Here is a 16,659-nt window from a genome sequence, read left to right as displayed (position 1 = left end):
AAAAATACACACTAAAAACTAACATAACAGTAACTGGATGGTAAAGACACCGGGAAGTATTTTTCCTTCCCTTCTTTAGAAGAGTTCTGTGATGAACATGCATCTCTGTTGAAAGGCATTATGTTAAAGATAAAGCTCTCTCCATCCTCCGTGCTCTCTACAGTGCTGTTTCTTGGCCTGTGGTGTAAAGAAGTACCTCTCTTACATGACCTAAGGGAAGAAGGAAACTACCCTGGAACATATGTAAGCTCTTGTGATGCTAGTTTTCTTCTGATGACCAATCGTGAATATGCAGTAGAAGGAGGCAGAGAAATTTACGTGGTAAGCTAGTAAGTGGCATCCTGGACACTACAGTAAATGCTTCATTTATCATCCATTTCTTCAGATTATTAGATTCTTAGGATTTAAAATACACTATAATACAACCTAGCAGTGAGAGCCAACCCCATGTGAGTCTTAAATAACTGGTTCTATTGTCTCCTCAAATAGAAGAGGCATGATGTTAAGTAGCACAGTTTTTATTCCACCTACATTTAAAAGGTGTATGTAAAAGCAGTGTGGTGACTTAATGAGAATGGACCCCTTAGGATCATGTATTTGAATGCTTGGTTCCACCCCCCACCCCCCATTAATGAAACAGTTTGGGAGAAGCTAGGAGCTGTGGCCTTGTTGGAGGAGGGGTGGCCTTGTTGGAGGAGGGGTATCAGTGGGGATGAGCATTTAGGTTTCAAAATCCCATGCCAGATCCAGTCTCTTTTTCTCTCTGCCTGCTGCCTGTGGATCAGGATGTAAGCTCTAGCTGCTTGCTGCTCCAGGACCATGCCTGGGTGACTGGAGTCACACTCTTTGCCATGATGATCATGGACTAATCTCTGAAACTGTGAGCAAGCCCACAATTAAATACTTCCTTTTATGAGTTAGTTGCCTTGGTCGTGGTGTTTCATCACAGCAATAGAAAGTAAATAACAGTATTAATAATTTGAATTGTATTAAATAAGCAGAAATATATGTTAAATGTCAATAGTAGCTGTTAATTCACCAATCCCAGAATGACCTCAAACTGATGTGTACCCAAGGACGACCTTGAGCTTCTGGTCCTGCTTCTGCCTCCTGCCTGCTGGGACCAGCAGCATCTAGCACCATACCAGATTTGTATGGTTTGGGTCTCAGACTCATTCACACCTGCTTGACAAGCACCTGAGGAGATATATTATCAGTTGTTTTTGTTTGTTCAAAAACAGAATGTTTTAACCTTCAATTTAAATATTGTTATTATAACTGAAGATTGTCAGAGTGAAATGTATTGGCTTAGAGAATAAAACTAGAATTTCCCTTTTAAAAAGTATCATAGTGCTAAAAATGTCCCCCCAAAATGTACAGTAGTCCATACATAATATTTAAACACAGTAATATGTAGTGTCTTATAAATATGCCCCTGCTTTAAATTTTCTCATAGTTTTTAATCCTTGTTTGTTTTGTTTATTCAAATACTTACCCTTTGGTATGGAAGTTTTTCTAAGGGTTAAAAGAAATCCATTATATTCCCATTCCTTTCTCTTTAATATCTAATATTTTATGTCTGAGAATTTCATCTAGAAATTATATGACATAATCTGTTATAAAAGTAAAAAACAAGAGTGTTGCTAGTTGCAGTGTCTAAGCTTTTCTACAAAATGAAATGAGGGCTGTGCCTCAGAAGAAATAATTGTTTTTCTTTGAGAAAAAGATTCTTGGAAAAAGTATACCTGGTTTTCTTGTTTGGTTTTGCTAAACTGTTCCTGAAGAGTGTCACTCTCATGAGCCAAGATGTCTCTTTCCCTGGCAATCTGACCCAGCTCATCATTTGTCTCATCCAACTGCCGGCGCATTCTGGAAATATCTTGTTCGCACATAATTAGGGCTTCAGTAGACTGTCTATTCCACAAATCAAATAGTACATAAGAAGAGATACTTTACTGAAATAGAATAACAAATTCTCACAAGACAGAAGATGGACAATTAGAATGAAAACAACTGCAGAGGTTTAAAACATTTAAATATAAAGGAACAAACACTGCAAAGACCACATTTACAGTTTCTCTAGCAGTCCATCGCTTCAGTATGAAAAGCATACTCTATAGATCCAGCTGCATCTCAAAACGTCCAACACGTATAGGAAGGCCTTCACCATACCTCCAGCTATTATGGCTGACTCTCCTCTGCAGTCTTCTTCTTCTGCAACCTTAAAAGTTGTTTTTTGGGGTACATGGCCCATTATTCTCCCTCCAGTCCTACTTCTCCAGAGTATGCCCTGTCCTGTCCATGACTCCTGCAAGTCTTAATTTTCAACTTGACAGAGTTTTAAACAATAGGAGACACATGGTCCCCATGTCTGTGAGAGTGGCTCAAGAGAGAACGAGTTGATTGGTTAAGGCCCACTCTCAAAGTGGACAACACTGTCCAACTGGCTTTCTGAGGGGAAAGCAGTGTCACCTGGAGGAAGGTCATGCACACACTACCTGCACTTCTCCTAAGTGTGTGTTCATGCTCACTGCCTCTTTCCTCAACTGCTATCACACTTGCTTCTTTGGCCTTCCATCTAATACAAGCTACAGAAGCTCAAGGTCCCCAGCACCAATCTGGAACAGCTGAGGCATCCTGTTTCTTGAGATGAGCAGCCACCAAGTTCCATGCCCTTCTGGTAAACACACTGGCACTGCTCCACACCTATAAGGCAGTTCCCTTTTAACATATATACATACATTTTATTGGTTGTGTTCCCTAAAGAACTCTGCCTAATAAAGACTTTGCTGTCAGAAGTGAGTGTAAAGAAATAGAAATATGAGCATGAATTTCTTTAATGAATTTGATGATACCTGGATCTGGCTCTTACTATGTTGCATTATTTATATCAGAGAAAAGTCAGTACTTTGTCCTACTGAACAGGTACTTATTCTGGTTATAGACTTACTTTTCCTGCACATAATGCTTACAAAATGCCTTATCCTGTGTCATGGCATTACACAGCAATTCTTCTGACCAGGGAACTTATTTCACAGCCAAATAAATCCAAGAGTGGGTTTATGCTCAGGGAATCCACTGGTCTTAGTTTGTTCCCAGCCATCTCAAAGCAGCTGGCTTGACAGAACAGTGGAAGAGCCTTTAAAGATGGAGTTATAGAACCAAATATGTGCCAATAGCCCAGAAGGCTCTAACTGTTCTGAATCAATTGCCCAATATATGGTTCTATTTCCCTCTAGCCAATACTCATGGTCCAAGAATTAAGAAATACAAATGAGAGTGGCACCGCTCTCCATCATCCCTAACAATGCACTAGAAGAACGTTTACTTACTATTTCCACAACAACTATGCTTTGTTGTCCTACAAGCTTTGGTTCTAGAGAGGGAAGAGTGTTTCAAAAAGAAGGTGCAAGAACCATTTCACTGGTCTGAAAGCTAAAGCATCCCCCTGGTCACTTGGGGTTCTTGAGTCAAAATGCTACGGACAGAATTAAAGTATTAGGAGTGATTAATACCAGGGGTGGGATGGGGTGGGGTGGGATAGGGTGGGGTGTGGTGGGATGGGGTGGGGTGGGATAGGGTGGGGTGGGGTGGGATGGGGTGGGGTGGGATAGGGTGGGGTGGGGTGGGATGGGGTGGGGTGGGGGAGATTAATAGTATCCCACAATGGAGGAAAGAAACAGCATGTTCTGAAATGCAGGTCCTTTAGTGCATCTCCTAGTGTTACAATACCCTTTGATTAAGGGAAAGAAACTACAACTTAACCTAGGGAGGATGATAAAAACTGTAGATCCTTTAGGAGTGAAGGTGTGGGCCATGCTTCCTATATAAAGAACCCCAATTTACTAAGGTTTGTTTGTTTTTTGTTTGGTTGCTTGGGTTTTGTTTGTTTGTTTTGGTTTTTCAAGACAGGGATTCTCTGTGTAGCCTTGGCTGTTCTGGACTCACTTTGTAGACCAGCCAGGCCTCGAACTCACAGCGATCGCCTGCTTTTGCCTCCCGAGTGTTGGGATTAAAGGCGTGTGCCACCACTGCCCAGCAAGATTTGCTTTTCTTAAGGCAGAGGAAATATGGAAGGAGTCATACATTATCAGCTACAGCCACGTTACCAGTTATATATTAACTAGGGTTCTGATTGTCACCAATATTTCCTGGTTGTGTGAGTACATACACATGTGTGCGTATGTACACGTGTGTACAGATATACATATTAATCAGATTTCTGCGTTTTTCTTTCCTGTCTTATATATGCTTTAACATGTAATACATGCTTTCAGAACTTAAGTACCATTATATCTATATTGTGAAACATAATTCATAAATTATCAAGACAGTAAGCATTCCTCAAGGGACTTTGCCATCTTTTTGGAGGAAGAATTAGTGTGTTTTCAGTTGGACATGGATAGTTATTTCACATCACCTGGACTTATGATCTTGTTACAGTATTCATTTATAAATTAAGAAAGACATTGGGTGCGACTGTCAAGTTGTTAAGGAGTAGAGCTGTTACAACCAGTCTTATCAACTTGATGACACTTAACACCCCAGGAAACACACCTCTGGAAATGTCTGTGATGGTGTTTCTGGAGAAGCTTAACTGCCTGGGAAGACCCACCCTCAAAGTGGGCAGCACCCTCTGAATGGCTCTTCCAGGAAAAAGCAGTGTTGTCTGGCCCTGCCCTTCTTCTTGAATGTAGGCAATTATGGCAGCTGTGACTGTCATCAGACGTCAACTTCTTCAGTCCTCCAGTGTAGACAGAGTACCAGCAGCTCTCCCAGGAGCTCTAGGCCCCAACTCTAGTTCCAGGCTGCTGAGGCATCCAGCTGTGTGGCCTGGGCAGCTGTGGAGCTCTCTGCTCCTACAGCATGCAGACAGCCATGATGGAGTACTCAGCCGCTATTTGGTCTGCTCCTCTAGAGAACCATACCGAACACAGTTCCCGGGCCCATGCAGCCCATGGAACCACTGTGTCCAGGGTTAGCTCCCCTGCTAACAATGCATAATCATGCTTCCTGGACATGTCTGCAACATGGTCATACAGGCTTTTTAAATCCAGAGGCAAAATCATCTTTTTCTAATACTCCTCCTGTCATGTGCAATGGGGACCTGGCAGCTTGACATCTCCCAAAATCCCTCATCATAAACAGTTCATTCCTTCTGTTTCCCTTTATCTTTTCTAAAGCCCAATTTACCATTTCTTCCTCCTAGATAATTAAACAAAAAATTATCTTAGAAATTTAAAAACTTTAATGGTCTTTACTACCCAAAGGATGATAATGAAGGCTCATCTGTGTAGTGCAATGGCCTCTTTACATGTTTGGCTTCTCCTTCCTTCACTTCTTTTTTCCCAAGATTTACTTAATGTCCTGTGTATGCATGTCTTGTATGTATGTATGTATGTATGTATGTATGTATATGCACCACATGTGTTGCCTGCTGCAGAGCAGAAGAGTGTGGGACTCCTCGGGCCACCCCATGAGTGCTGGGAACTGAGCTTGGGTCCTCTGCAAGAGCAGGATGTGCTCTTAACAGCAGAGCCATCTCTCCAGCCCTCCTCCATTTCTCTTATGCTTGAGGGCCCAGATACACTCACCTACTTGTAGTTCAAGGAGCGTTTGAACACAAACTGTGGTCCTTTACTATCATTTCTGCTTTGGAAGCCTTTTGCTTTATTTCACCTGATGAATACCATCCTCTCCTTTATTCCCTGAGCCAACCTACGCCTCTGCTGGGCCTCAGAGGAAGTACCTGACACATAACACAAGCCCCTTGTATCACACATAAAAAGTACTTTGTCTCCAGTAAATGCTCAAATGTTTTTAAATGACTTACCTTGATGCCTGTTCCATCTCAGCAATGATATTCTTCATGCCTGAAATGGTCTTTTCCTTAAAATTAATACAAACATTAAGTTACTATTGTTTAAAACTCATTTCTACCAAAGCTGAATGAATAAAAATTGCCCCCAATGATATTCATTTGCTTTTAAACATTTATGCCATATTCTTTTCCACACCTTAAAGCCTATAATCAGTGTGCATATTTGCACTCAGAAATGTAAATATATTTATTATATCATGTAACTAATATTGTTAAAAGATTTGTGTAATCATCCAGCTACATAAGACTTCCAAGCCACTATGGTTTGGTGGTGAAATATCCTATAGTAAATGGCACTAATTTACCTCCATATGTTCCTCATGTTATAAAACTTAGGAAAGTGAATATGTAACTAAACATATTTCTTTTTAATTATTTATTTTTTGAAAGTATAATATAATACAATATAATTATGTTACATCTCTTACCTTTCCTCCCTCCAGACTCTCCCATGGCTCTCTTTCAAATTCATGGATTCTTTTTTTAAAATTAATTTTTGTCATATACATGTATGTATACAGACACACACATATATTCCTACACACAAACTTCTCAGTATGCATGTATGTTTGCAGTGCTGACATTTGGTATTGGACACCCATTGGTATGATTTCCCCTTATCTCAGTCCTACACATAGAACTGTAGGCAACAAAGTTCATTTTTTAGAAAAAAATAACTGAGTGTATTATTTATATTAGTAATATAAACTTCAAATATCTGTCCCAATGTATTTTAAAGCTCGAGGCTGCAATGGATTTGAATATACTGCCTTTGGTGCGATGATCGTACCTTTTAAAGCTCTCAGTGACCATGCACTGTCTTCTTTTACTCATGTGCCCACTCTAGGGTAGTTTTAGCTTCTGCCCTTGATAGAATGATGAAGATTCTACATGTGACAGTGTGACCAAACACACTTGGCCAGAGAATGATTAAAACAGCCATTAACAAAACACTTCACCCCCCTAAAGAACAAATTCATTGAAGAAACACACACACACACACACACACACACACACACACACACACACACATACATTAAAATGGAATACTTGGGGATCTGGGAAGATAGCTCACTCTGTAATCAGAGAAAGCATCAACAAACATTGAGTACCTTGGAAGTCATTACATGATTAAGCATGGAATACACTTTATAACCCTAAACAGGGCTTTTTTTTTTAATCAAAAGGATAAAGAGTGAGATGCAGTAAGAGCGTTATAAAATGTCCACGCTAAGAAGCGCTGACTAGAGTCCAGTAACTGTCCTTTCAGACGGGTTTTCTTTTAGTAGAACCTTAGTACCACCATTTTTTCAAACCTACTAACAATAGAAAATTTAATATTCCTAAAAAGAAAAAGAAAATGTAATATTCTTTGTACAAACTGAGTATGTTCTTCTAGTGAGGGACATGCATTCATGTGAACTGTTAAAACACAGTTATACAAAAGAAACCTACGGCAGGCCTGGTGGTGCAGGCCTTTAATCCCAACACTCAGGAGGAAGAGGCAGGCGGATCGCTGGGAGTTTGAAGCCAACTAACTCTACAAAGTGAGTCCAGGACAGCCAGGCTACACAGAGAAACCCTGTCTCAAACAAAACAAAATAAGAAACTTTCCAATTCCAGCTTTTAATCCACAAGATTGCTACAATTCTCTACCATTAACTGATACCAAGTAGCAAAATATTTCTTAATACTAGAACTAGCAGGGCTGGAGACTTGGCTCAGTAGTAGGAGGACTTGCTACTACTCTCTCTCGCAGAGGACCACAGTTGGAGTCCCACAGCCAATGTCAAGTGACTCACAACTGTCTGTGCCTCCAGTTCCAGGGGATCCTACGTATCGTTCCGGCCTCCTCAGGCACTCACACATACTTGCAACACACTCACACACAAACACACACATAAATAAAAATAAAACCTTTAAAATAAAAGCTAAAATCACCAGGGGGAAATGGTCGTAGTCACTGTAACGTAGAGCTCTCTAGGTTAGGGCACTTCCATGTCCTCCCATTAGACCACGGGAAGTCTTGCTTCCTACTTGTGGACATTGGTTGGTTACATCAGCTCTAAAATGTCACTGCAGAGAACACTGTCTCATTTGTTTGTCTGGGCTTTTTGAGAGAGAGTGTATGTATCTCTAACTCGCCTGGACCTTGCTATGTACAACAAGCTGGCCTTGAGCTCACAGAGATGGTCCTGCCTCTGCCTCTCCGGGTTTACTGGGATGTGCCACGATGCCTGGCCATCACTCTTAGCTCCCTAATGCTGCTTACACACTATTTTCCATTCATAGGATGGACATCTCATAAAATCTTAAAGTTTTTTATTTTGATATGGACTTGTATCTCAGTCTTCCTCATAAAGGAAACACAACGCAGTTCACACTTTAAGAGGAATTTGAAAGAGTGCACATTCCATGAAAAAAAATGATATTCTGAAAGAGGAAAAAGTCATTTCTAAATGTCAAGTGTTTTAAAAGGATATCGTGCTTATTGTCTTGAATATAAGGATAATCAAGGCCATGCCTAAGAAATCATAAATTTGTAAAAGATTTCGGCAAGCACACACATGCACATACCATTTCCTTACATGACTTCAACTGTGCTCATTATTCCAAATCTATTCATTTCAATTTTCTCTCCAAACCTAAAATTCCAGCAGCTTATGACTAGTAATTTACATGTCACGAAGACAATTCCAACTCAGCTGGTGAATGATCAACCTTCCCAAGCATGCTCTGTTTCACGTGCAGGACTATTGATGAGGCAGAAAGCGTATCTCAGCCCTACGTCCTTAACAGAGCTGTTTCTCTCATGCCTCCTAAATACAGGCCTCCCCATTTTACTCTTTACTAGTCCTTATCGCTAGTCTCAGTTCCTTACACTTCATCTTTCATGCAGATTTATAATTGCCAGAATATTCGTTCTGAAAAAAGATCCTGCTGTAACCTTTCACTCACATTATCACATCGTTAAGAGTCCAACAGCATCACATGTGTCTTTATGATTGCTTCTCTATCCTTATGTAGCTCTTTGCAGCCTATGCTCTGACCGTAAACTATTTAGAACTGCCTTGAAACTCTCCCACGAGAGGCAGTGGACGCTAGTATAAGCTATGCTGCTTGTCTGTCGCCTTTCCACCGTCCTCTTCCCTTAAGTCCTTCTCTGGCATTTCCAGTCCTGTTTTATGAAAACTTAGCCCTGTCCTCCCTGGAAGACTTCCTGGATCTTTTTCCTCCCCTGGCCCAGCTCCCAGGATGAATCACACACGCTGCTGCCAAACTCCAGTTAACACATGGCGCCTGCGCGCTATGGTGCTTACGTGTCCTGTAGTAACAGGATCTTATTCTCTCTTGCAGTCTATGGCCCCAACCACCCAGCCGTTTTTTATTATAATACCTAGTTCATGCCAATGAGTACTTGTTGAAAGACTGGATGGACAGATGGGTGGATTAACGAATTACTTCCCTTAAAATAGAGAAAGACCTTACTCCAATGACACAATCTTAAAACAAAACAAAAACAGACTAGACTTGCCTTCATAATCAGTTTATGGGCTAAAAGGGCACTTTTGTATCTTTCTGTCTTTCTGGTGAACTCTTTTGTTATTGTTTAACAAGAAAAAAATACATGGTTGCCCTTTCAAGTAGCTTTGTGAATGAGCAACACATGGCCCATTCTCAATGACTGACAATAGCATTAAAGCCTGTACCAAATACCTTAAATAAGCTGAGCTTGATGGTGCACACTTTAAGCCCAGCGCTTGGGAGGCAGCGACAAACAGATATTTGGGAGTTTGAAGCCAGCCTCATCTACATACTGAGTTCTAGGCCAGCCAGAGCTACACAGTGAGACCTGTTTCAAAAACAAAAAAGAAAAAAGTGTGTTCCTAGTTTACAACCACAAAGGCAGTTTTTGTTTTGTTTTGTTTTTGATTTTCAAGACAGGGTTTCTCTGTGAAGCCTTGGCTGTCCTAGACTCACTTTGTAGACCAGGCTAGCCTCGAACTCACAGCGATCCACCTGCCTCTGCCTCCCGAGTGCTGGGATTAAAGGCGTGCGCCAACACACCTAGCTCAAAAAGACGATGTTAATGGAATGAACATATGACCTTCTCAGGCGACAGACTTAAAATGTTTGAAAAAAAAAAAAACCTACTTTGTTGTGATACTGAATTATTATCAGTGAACTTGTATCATTAATTCATGATGGAAAAGTAAGTTTAAAACATTAGTTTGTGGATTTTATGCATGTTTCCTAAAACTCGCTTAAAACATTTCAGATTTTAAAGTTTTGGCTTTTTAGAAAAATCTAAGAAAATCCTACTCTTTTATTTTTAATTAAGTAACCCATTAAATTGCAGTTTAATATGTAAACATCTCATTTAAGCATATTTTATCTACCAGTTCCCAAGACATACTTTCATTGCCAAACTCTCTCCAAGGGATGCAATATTCTCAGACTTTTTATCCAAACATGCTTGTAGGCATTCCTTTTCTTTGGCCAGATCATTGAGGGTTGCACCAAGAATGCTGATTTCTTCTCGCTGTGCAATACTTTGCCTCGTAAAATTATCTAAATAATCATAAAGGTGTTGTTTTAATCAAGATAAAGTCTTTTTTCAGTTTGAAAAATTCAGGTTGAAATATTTTCCAACTAGTTGCCCTATGTTATCTAATCACTTAAGAGTGTCATACCCCAAATAAAATGTTTGTGTTTGTGATCACAATGGTGAATCACAAAGTTCCAAATGCCCATAATGTAAAAGCACAATTAATACCTTTGAATTATAGCAAAGGAAAGCTCTACATCACTATCTAATCAGAGTGATCTATGCAGGGAATAAATGAGATAGGTGGAAAATCAAACAACCTATGAATTTTCTCCATTAACTTCCTCTTCTCCCTGTTGTTGAATGTAAAGTTGACAACAAAATTTAATAAAATATTCAGTTAAATCAGCTTTAGAGTCAATTGTCTCAATATTTTGATTCTTCCTCATTTTTCTAAAATTCCTAAGGAAGAGGATCATCTGTGGTATTCTATTTGTGAGAATGCTGACAAACTGATGTCAATGTTGAAGGCATAAATAACTTGTGCAAATCAGGTTTTTAAACTGTGGTTTGTAACCCAACTCTGTCAGAGCCACTTAGGAAATACAAATTTGTAGGCTCTCTATGGTCCTACTAAATCAACATTTCTGATAGTGGGCACACCAACTAGTATTTTGACAAGCACACCATCCCCCACACCCCACAGTGATTCTAATCCACAGTGGGTGAGAACTGTTGGAGAGGTAGATGTTCTTGGATAACAGAATTACATGGCATAAAGCTCCAACAAGTCTGGCTCCAGACTTTGTTAGTCTCTAGGAGTTTCTAGAAGGAGAGAGCTGGTAGACCAGACCTCTAGGATAGTGCTGGTAGAGTTAATCCATGTCCACAGCCCTTCCAGTACAGTGCTTGGATGGCATTATGTAGTACTTAACAATGTCATGTTTTTCTGCATATATAGGCAGTAATGACTCTCGGGCAACACATGTTTTGGTGTTTTTATATCTGAAAACCAACCAATCAATCATCTAGCTATCATGGTGCTGTCAACATGACAAGCTAGGACCACTTAGGAGAGTGGCCTCTTGGCATGCCTGTATCTTGATTACGTTAATTGATATGGAAAGACATTTCTAATTGGGGGTGGGGACATCATCTAGGCAGTAGGCTCTGGACTGTGGAAAGAGTAGAGAAGGCAAGCTGAGCAGCAAGCATGTGTCTGTCGCTTTCTTCTGACTGCAGACATACTGTAACCAGCTGCTGTAAGCACCTGTCTTGACTCTTTCCATGATGAACTGGCACTTGGAACTGTGAACTGAAATAAGCCCTTTCTCTCTAAGTCTCTTCTGTCAGAATACTTTATCACAGCAATTAAATTATAAACTACAGGTATCTATTTCTTTAGAAGTCTATTAAGTCTTACCTTGAGGAAACAAAGTCATTAGCTTCATATCTCACTCAAACTACCATTTTCCGTTCTTGGCTATTTTTCAGTTCACTGTATTTTGTCTGTATGAATTCTTTGTTTTGTTTGTTTTTGAGACAGTCTCATCACATAACTCTAGCAGACTTAGGACTTGTTATGTAGCCCAGACTGCCTGGAACTCAACCTCCCAAGTGCTGAGACTGTAAGCACGAACTACCATGATGGATTCTTGTTATTTTCTTTTAATTGTTTGGGCTTACAAAAAAAAAAATCTTTTGGATAAAAGTTCCTCTGTGTGTTGATATCATCACATCTTACTCTTCTTAGAAATGCCAGATAAATTTTTGTTAGGCTAATGGAAGATGAAATTATTTCTAACATCTGGAATCCTAGAAAAAACAGCATTCTCCAGAGAAGAGCACACTGACTATCCAACACAAAAAGTCTCAAGAGTCGAGCCCTGTATTTTGCATGTGTGTAGGCATATGCACTCCTCAGCCTGACAGAAAGGCTCAGGCTGGCTTCACTTCACAACACCCACTGCCACTAGTGGACATTCCACGTGTAAGTGGGTCTTACTGCTTTCCTGGCTCACTTCAGGGATTCTGACTGTACCTCTTAGTGTGAATGCTTGTGTGTGTGTGTGCGTGCGTGCGCACCTGCGTGCATATTTTGTCTTCTCATCCATTCCTAAACCACTGCCTCTTCCACAAATAACACTCTATTTTCCAAAGTGTCTGAGAAGAGATCATACCCTCTGCTTTAAAACACGTTTCTTTCCAAATAGAGTCACTTCTGTGTCTTCTTCCTACTTCTTTGGTTTCTTTTTATTCTAGATTGGTTTCCCTTCTCCTGTTTTTTTGGTTTGTTTTGTTTTTCCTCCCCCTAGGTGACTTCATGATTTTAAAATACTATTTATATATATATGGTATCTTATTACATTGTCTTTCAAATTTCTCTGTGAATATTTCTTGTCTCAATCAATAGCAGCCCCACCTACCTAGCTGCTCTGCTTTCATTCACTAAACACGGGAGAATTTAAGCAATTATTTTAGATTATGCTACAATCACATCGCACACACACACCCTCCTTTCGCCTCTCCTTCTCTAAGTCCTCACATGTAGCCCCCTTACTGTATTTCAGATTCATGGCCTCTTTTATAAACTGTTCTATGTGTGTATCTGTGTAAATATGTAAATGCAACCTGCTCAGACCTTATAATGTTACTTGTATGTATTGCTGGGAAAGACTTTTTTTCCATGAAAATTCCAAATACTAAAAAAAAAAAAAAAAATTTTTTTCTTTTTTGGCTTCTCGAGATTGAGTTTCTCTGTGTAACCTTGGCAGTCCTAGAACTTCATCTGTATACCAAGCTGGCCTCAAATTCATAGAGATCTGCCTGCCTCTATCTCCTAAAGTGATAAAATTAAAGTGTTAGTCAGTGGTGGGCTGACTGCCCAGTCTTAATTTCCTCTTCTTTAGTCTTTCATAATCCTGACAAAAATTTATCTGTTGCTTCAAAGAACAGTAAGATGTGATTATATCAACATAAATGGAAATTTTTATCAAAGTGATTTTGTAAACTCAAACACTGTTATAGACTGAACAAAATATGTGAATGTTTTCTACCCAAAGTGGAAATACATATACAATTCCTCTCAATAGCTCTAAGCTGCAACATTATACAAACAGTATCAGATTATAAGTAATTATCAGAAAGAAAAGGGAGCTGTAGCTTTAACTACCTCTTTACTTACAAAATTTAAGCCATAACCTAAACCTAATGGCCTCTCCTTAAATATATATATATATATGTGTGTGTGTGTGTGTGTGTGTGTGTGTGTGTGTGTGTGTGTGTGTGTATTAGAACTAAAGAAAAGAAAAATGCATATTTCCACCAAACTTAAGAAATATAAAAGGCAATAAAAGAAAAAAACTTACCAACTTTTTCATCCAAGCACATAATTTTCTCCTGAGTAAGCTGTAGCTCATATTTTTTCTTAGCAAGATGTCGCTGAGTATCAGAAAGATCTTTTTCTGTATTTTCATATAAAAGTCTGCAAATATTTTAATAATAAAAACTAATTCTGGAATTTTTACGTTTTGTCAACTTTTAGTATATTTAAATCTAAAAGCTTTTTTTTTTTTTTACAAAAAATTTATTAAAATTAAAAGTGAAACATCTTTTTAACAAAAGGAGAAAAATTACTTTTTAGGAACTGCTTACTGAAATTTGAAACAGAAAACAAAAAATAAAAATAAAAAATCATACACAATCTCATATTTTATTACTTTAAGACCTAAAATACCGTTTTATAAAACTATCTCTGCTATTTAAATCTAAAAGCTTTTAAGGTCACTAATATATGTTTTCACTTTTAATACTGTCATTATTTAAAAACCACAGTACAGAAAATTAACTAAGTAAGGAGCTAGAAAGATAGCACAGTCGGTAAAATGCCTGCTGTGCAGACATGAGGACCTGAGTTCAGAACCACAGCACTCACACGACAGGCTGGCCTAGAAGCACGCATTAGTCATTCCAGCACTGGAGGGGGAGAGGGCAGGGAAAAGACAGGTGCCTACCCAAACAGCAAGCTCAAGGGCAGGGAAAAGACAGGTGCCTACCCAAACAGCAAGCTCAAGATTCAGAAAGATAATGACTGGAACTCAAAAATAGATGGAGAGCAACACAGGAGGACTCCGAATGTTGATATGTGTCTCCCTCCCTCTCTCTCTCTCTCTCTCTCTCTCTCTCTCTCTCTCTCTCTCTCTCTCTCACACACACACACACACACACACACACACACAGACACACACGCAGTGAGGTTTCTTGCTTTGTTGTGTTTTGCGATGCACATTTTATAGTTGTCATACTATACAGTTAAATTGAATCACACTTATGTATACTTAATGTTTAGTATCTTAATTTAAGTCTTCTACTGCAGCTCTCCAGATCATGATTTTCTGGCTAGAAATATCACATGAGCAATAGTCACTTACTTTTAAGCAGATACACTGATTCCTTGCTATTAGACTTTTAAGTTTACGTTGGGTTTTCACTTTTATAATTATCTTTCTCATGAACAGCATTGTATTTACTCTACAAACATTTACTGTCTGGAATTGTCTAAACACTAGGTGTCAAGGAAGCAGTGGCATTGTCCATACCCTCAGGAAGTTCACCGTCCACAAGTAAGTAAACAGACTTCCATTTCTAGAAATATGAAAGTCCTTTCACCAAAACCACACTTAAGCATTTAAAGATAATGTGGGAAGTGCAGGCATACGGTTATTGTGTAATTCAAATGCTGATTTCTGTATCCCCTCCATATGTGGCTGCAATCCTTGTTATGAGAATCTCCTGTCTCAATGTTGTATAAATACTGCTCCCCAATTGTCCCAATAAGACAATAAAGCAGTTTACAGCCAGTCCTGGAGCAGGGGAGAGAATATGACTAGACTTCCTGCTAGCCAGGGGAGGAGGAGTTAAAAGAGGAAGTAGGGGAGTGAAACATGGGAGATATCCAGGAGAGACCAGGATAGAGAGCTAGAAGAGGAAAAGCTACAAAGTGCAAAAATCTCTGGGATGTATGCTGGGAGGAAGGCAAATTAGCTTAGAGGGTTTAGAATAGAGTAATAACTGCTCAATTATTGTGCTGTGGAACTTATTAAAATAATATAACGGAGTCTTAATCATTTGTGTGATAGTGGGCTAAGAGGAAAAAAAGAGAAACACAGTTTTATAAAAATAACTTTAACAGTGAAGCCACTGTATTTGACTGTTTGGTTGGTTGGTTTGGTTTTATGAGACCTGGTTTCTTGATGTAGTTTGGGCTGTCCTGGAACTTGCTCTGTGGACTAGGCTGGCCTCAAACTCTGTGGACTAGGCTGCCTCTGCCCTGTGTGCTGGAATTAAAGGTATGCACCATCAGTACCCAGAAAAAGCGCTTTAAGTGTAGGACAATGTGTAATGATTTCTAAGGGATGTCTACTACTGCATAATCAAAGCCATGAAACTTACACTAGTCATAGTTGGGTTTGTCTGTCTCAGTAGCCTTGAAAAGAAAAAGATGCCACAGATAGCTTTATCACAAAAAATAGACTAACATAGCCCACATAAGGCCACTGAGCTATGCCACTACTGGAAGATCAGCCAACAGCACCTGTCAGTTGTTAAAAGCTTGGAGAATTCTTCCTGATAAAAATCTTAGTAATAAAAGAAAATAAAAGTCAAAGTTGGTTCCAAGTTGGACACATAAACTTGTGACACTGGCAAAACTTCTCAGGAGACAACACTTTCAATCCAGGTGAAAACTAATGCTCAGAAATAGCCTTGCTGAAAATGATCCCCTTTCCAAATCACAAATTATATTAGAAAACAATAAAAATGTAATAATAGCTTAAAACTGAATTAGATACCCTCAAATTTCAGAGTACAGCACTATCGAACAGACATTAAAATAGAACACAAAATTCAAGTGAAAAACAACAGCTTTTTAAGACATAATCATAAAATTAAATTAACATAAAAACTTTACCAGCAGCAACAACAACAACAAAGTTCAATGGACAAGTTAACAGATAAAGCTAAAGAGAAACAGATGAGGGAAAATCACCTTTATCAAGAACACAAGTAAGATGGTGGGAAACTGAGAGAGGACGAGACATATGATGGAAATGAGAAGGCCTGGTGTTTACCAAATCAAAATTGAAGGATCAGAATAAAGGCAATGTTCAAAGGAATGATGGCTAATAAAAGATGAAACCCTAGAACAAGGAGGCATTAATCTGAATCTATT

General features: G+C 39.1%; 1 protein-coding gene across 1 annotated transcript in view; it reads right to left on the bottom strand.

Moving 5' to 3' along the window:
* Window positions 1-16,659, bottom strand: part of Tsga10 (testis specific 10) — a 104,083-nt gene that overhangs the window by 29,186 nt on the left and 58,238 nt on the right. Inside the window, exons 10-13 of the mRNA XM_051152770.1 lie at window positions 13,799-13,914; window positions 10,299-10,453; window positions 5,834-5,889; window positions 1,746-1,914 (exon numbers count right to left, since the gene is read on the bottom strand). Of these exons, the coding sequence (XP_051008727.1) occupies window positions 1,746-1,914; window positions 5,834-5,889; window positions 10,299-10,453; window positions 13,799-13,914 (496 nt within the window). The remainder of the gene's footprint in view (window positions 1-1,745; window positions 1,915-5,833; window positions 5,890-10,298; window positions 10,454-13,798; window positions 13,915-16,659) is intronic.

Source organism: Acomys russatus, chromosome 11, assembly GCF_903995435.1.
Source record: "Acomys russatus chromosome 11, mAcoRus1.1, whole genome shotgun sequence".
Taxonomy (NCBI): Eukaryota; Metazoa; Chordata; class Mammalia; order Rodentia; family Muridae; genus Acomys; species Acomys russatus.
This window is presented reverse-complemented; position numbering and strand designations above follow the sequence as displayed.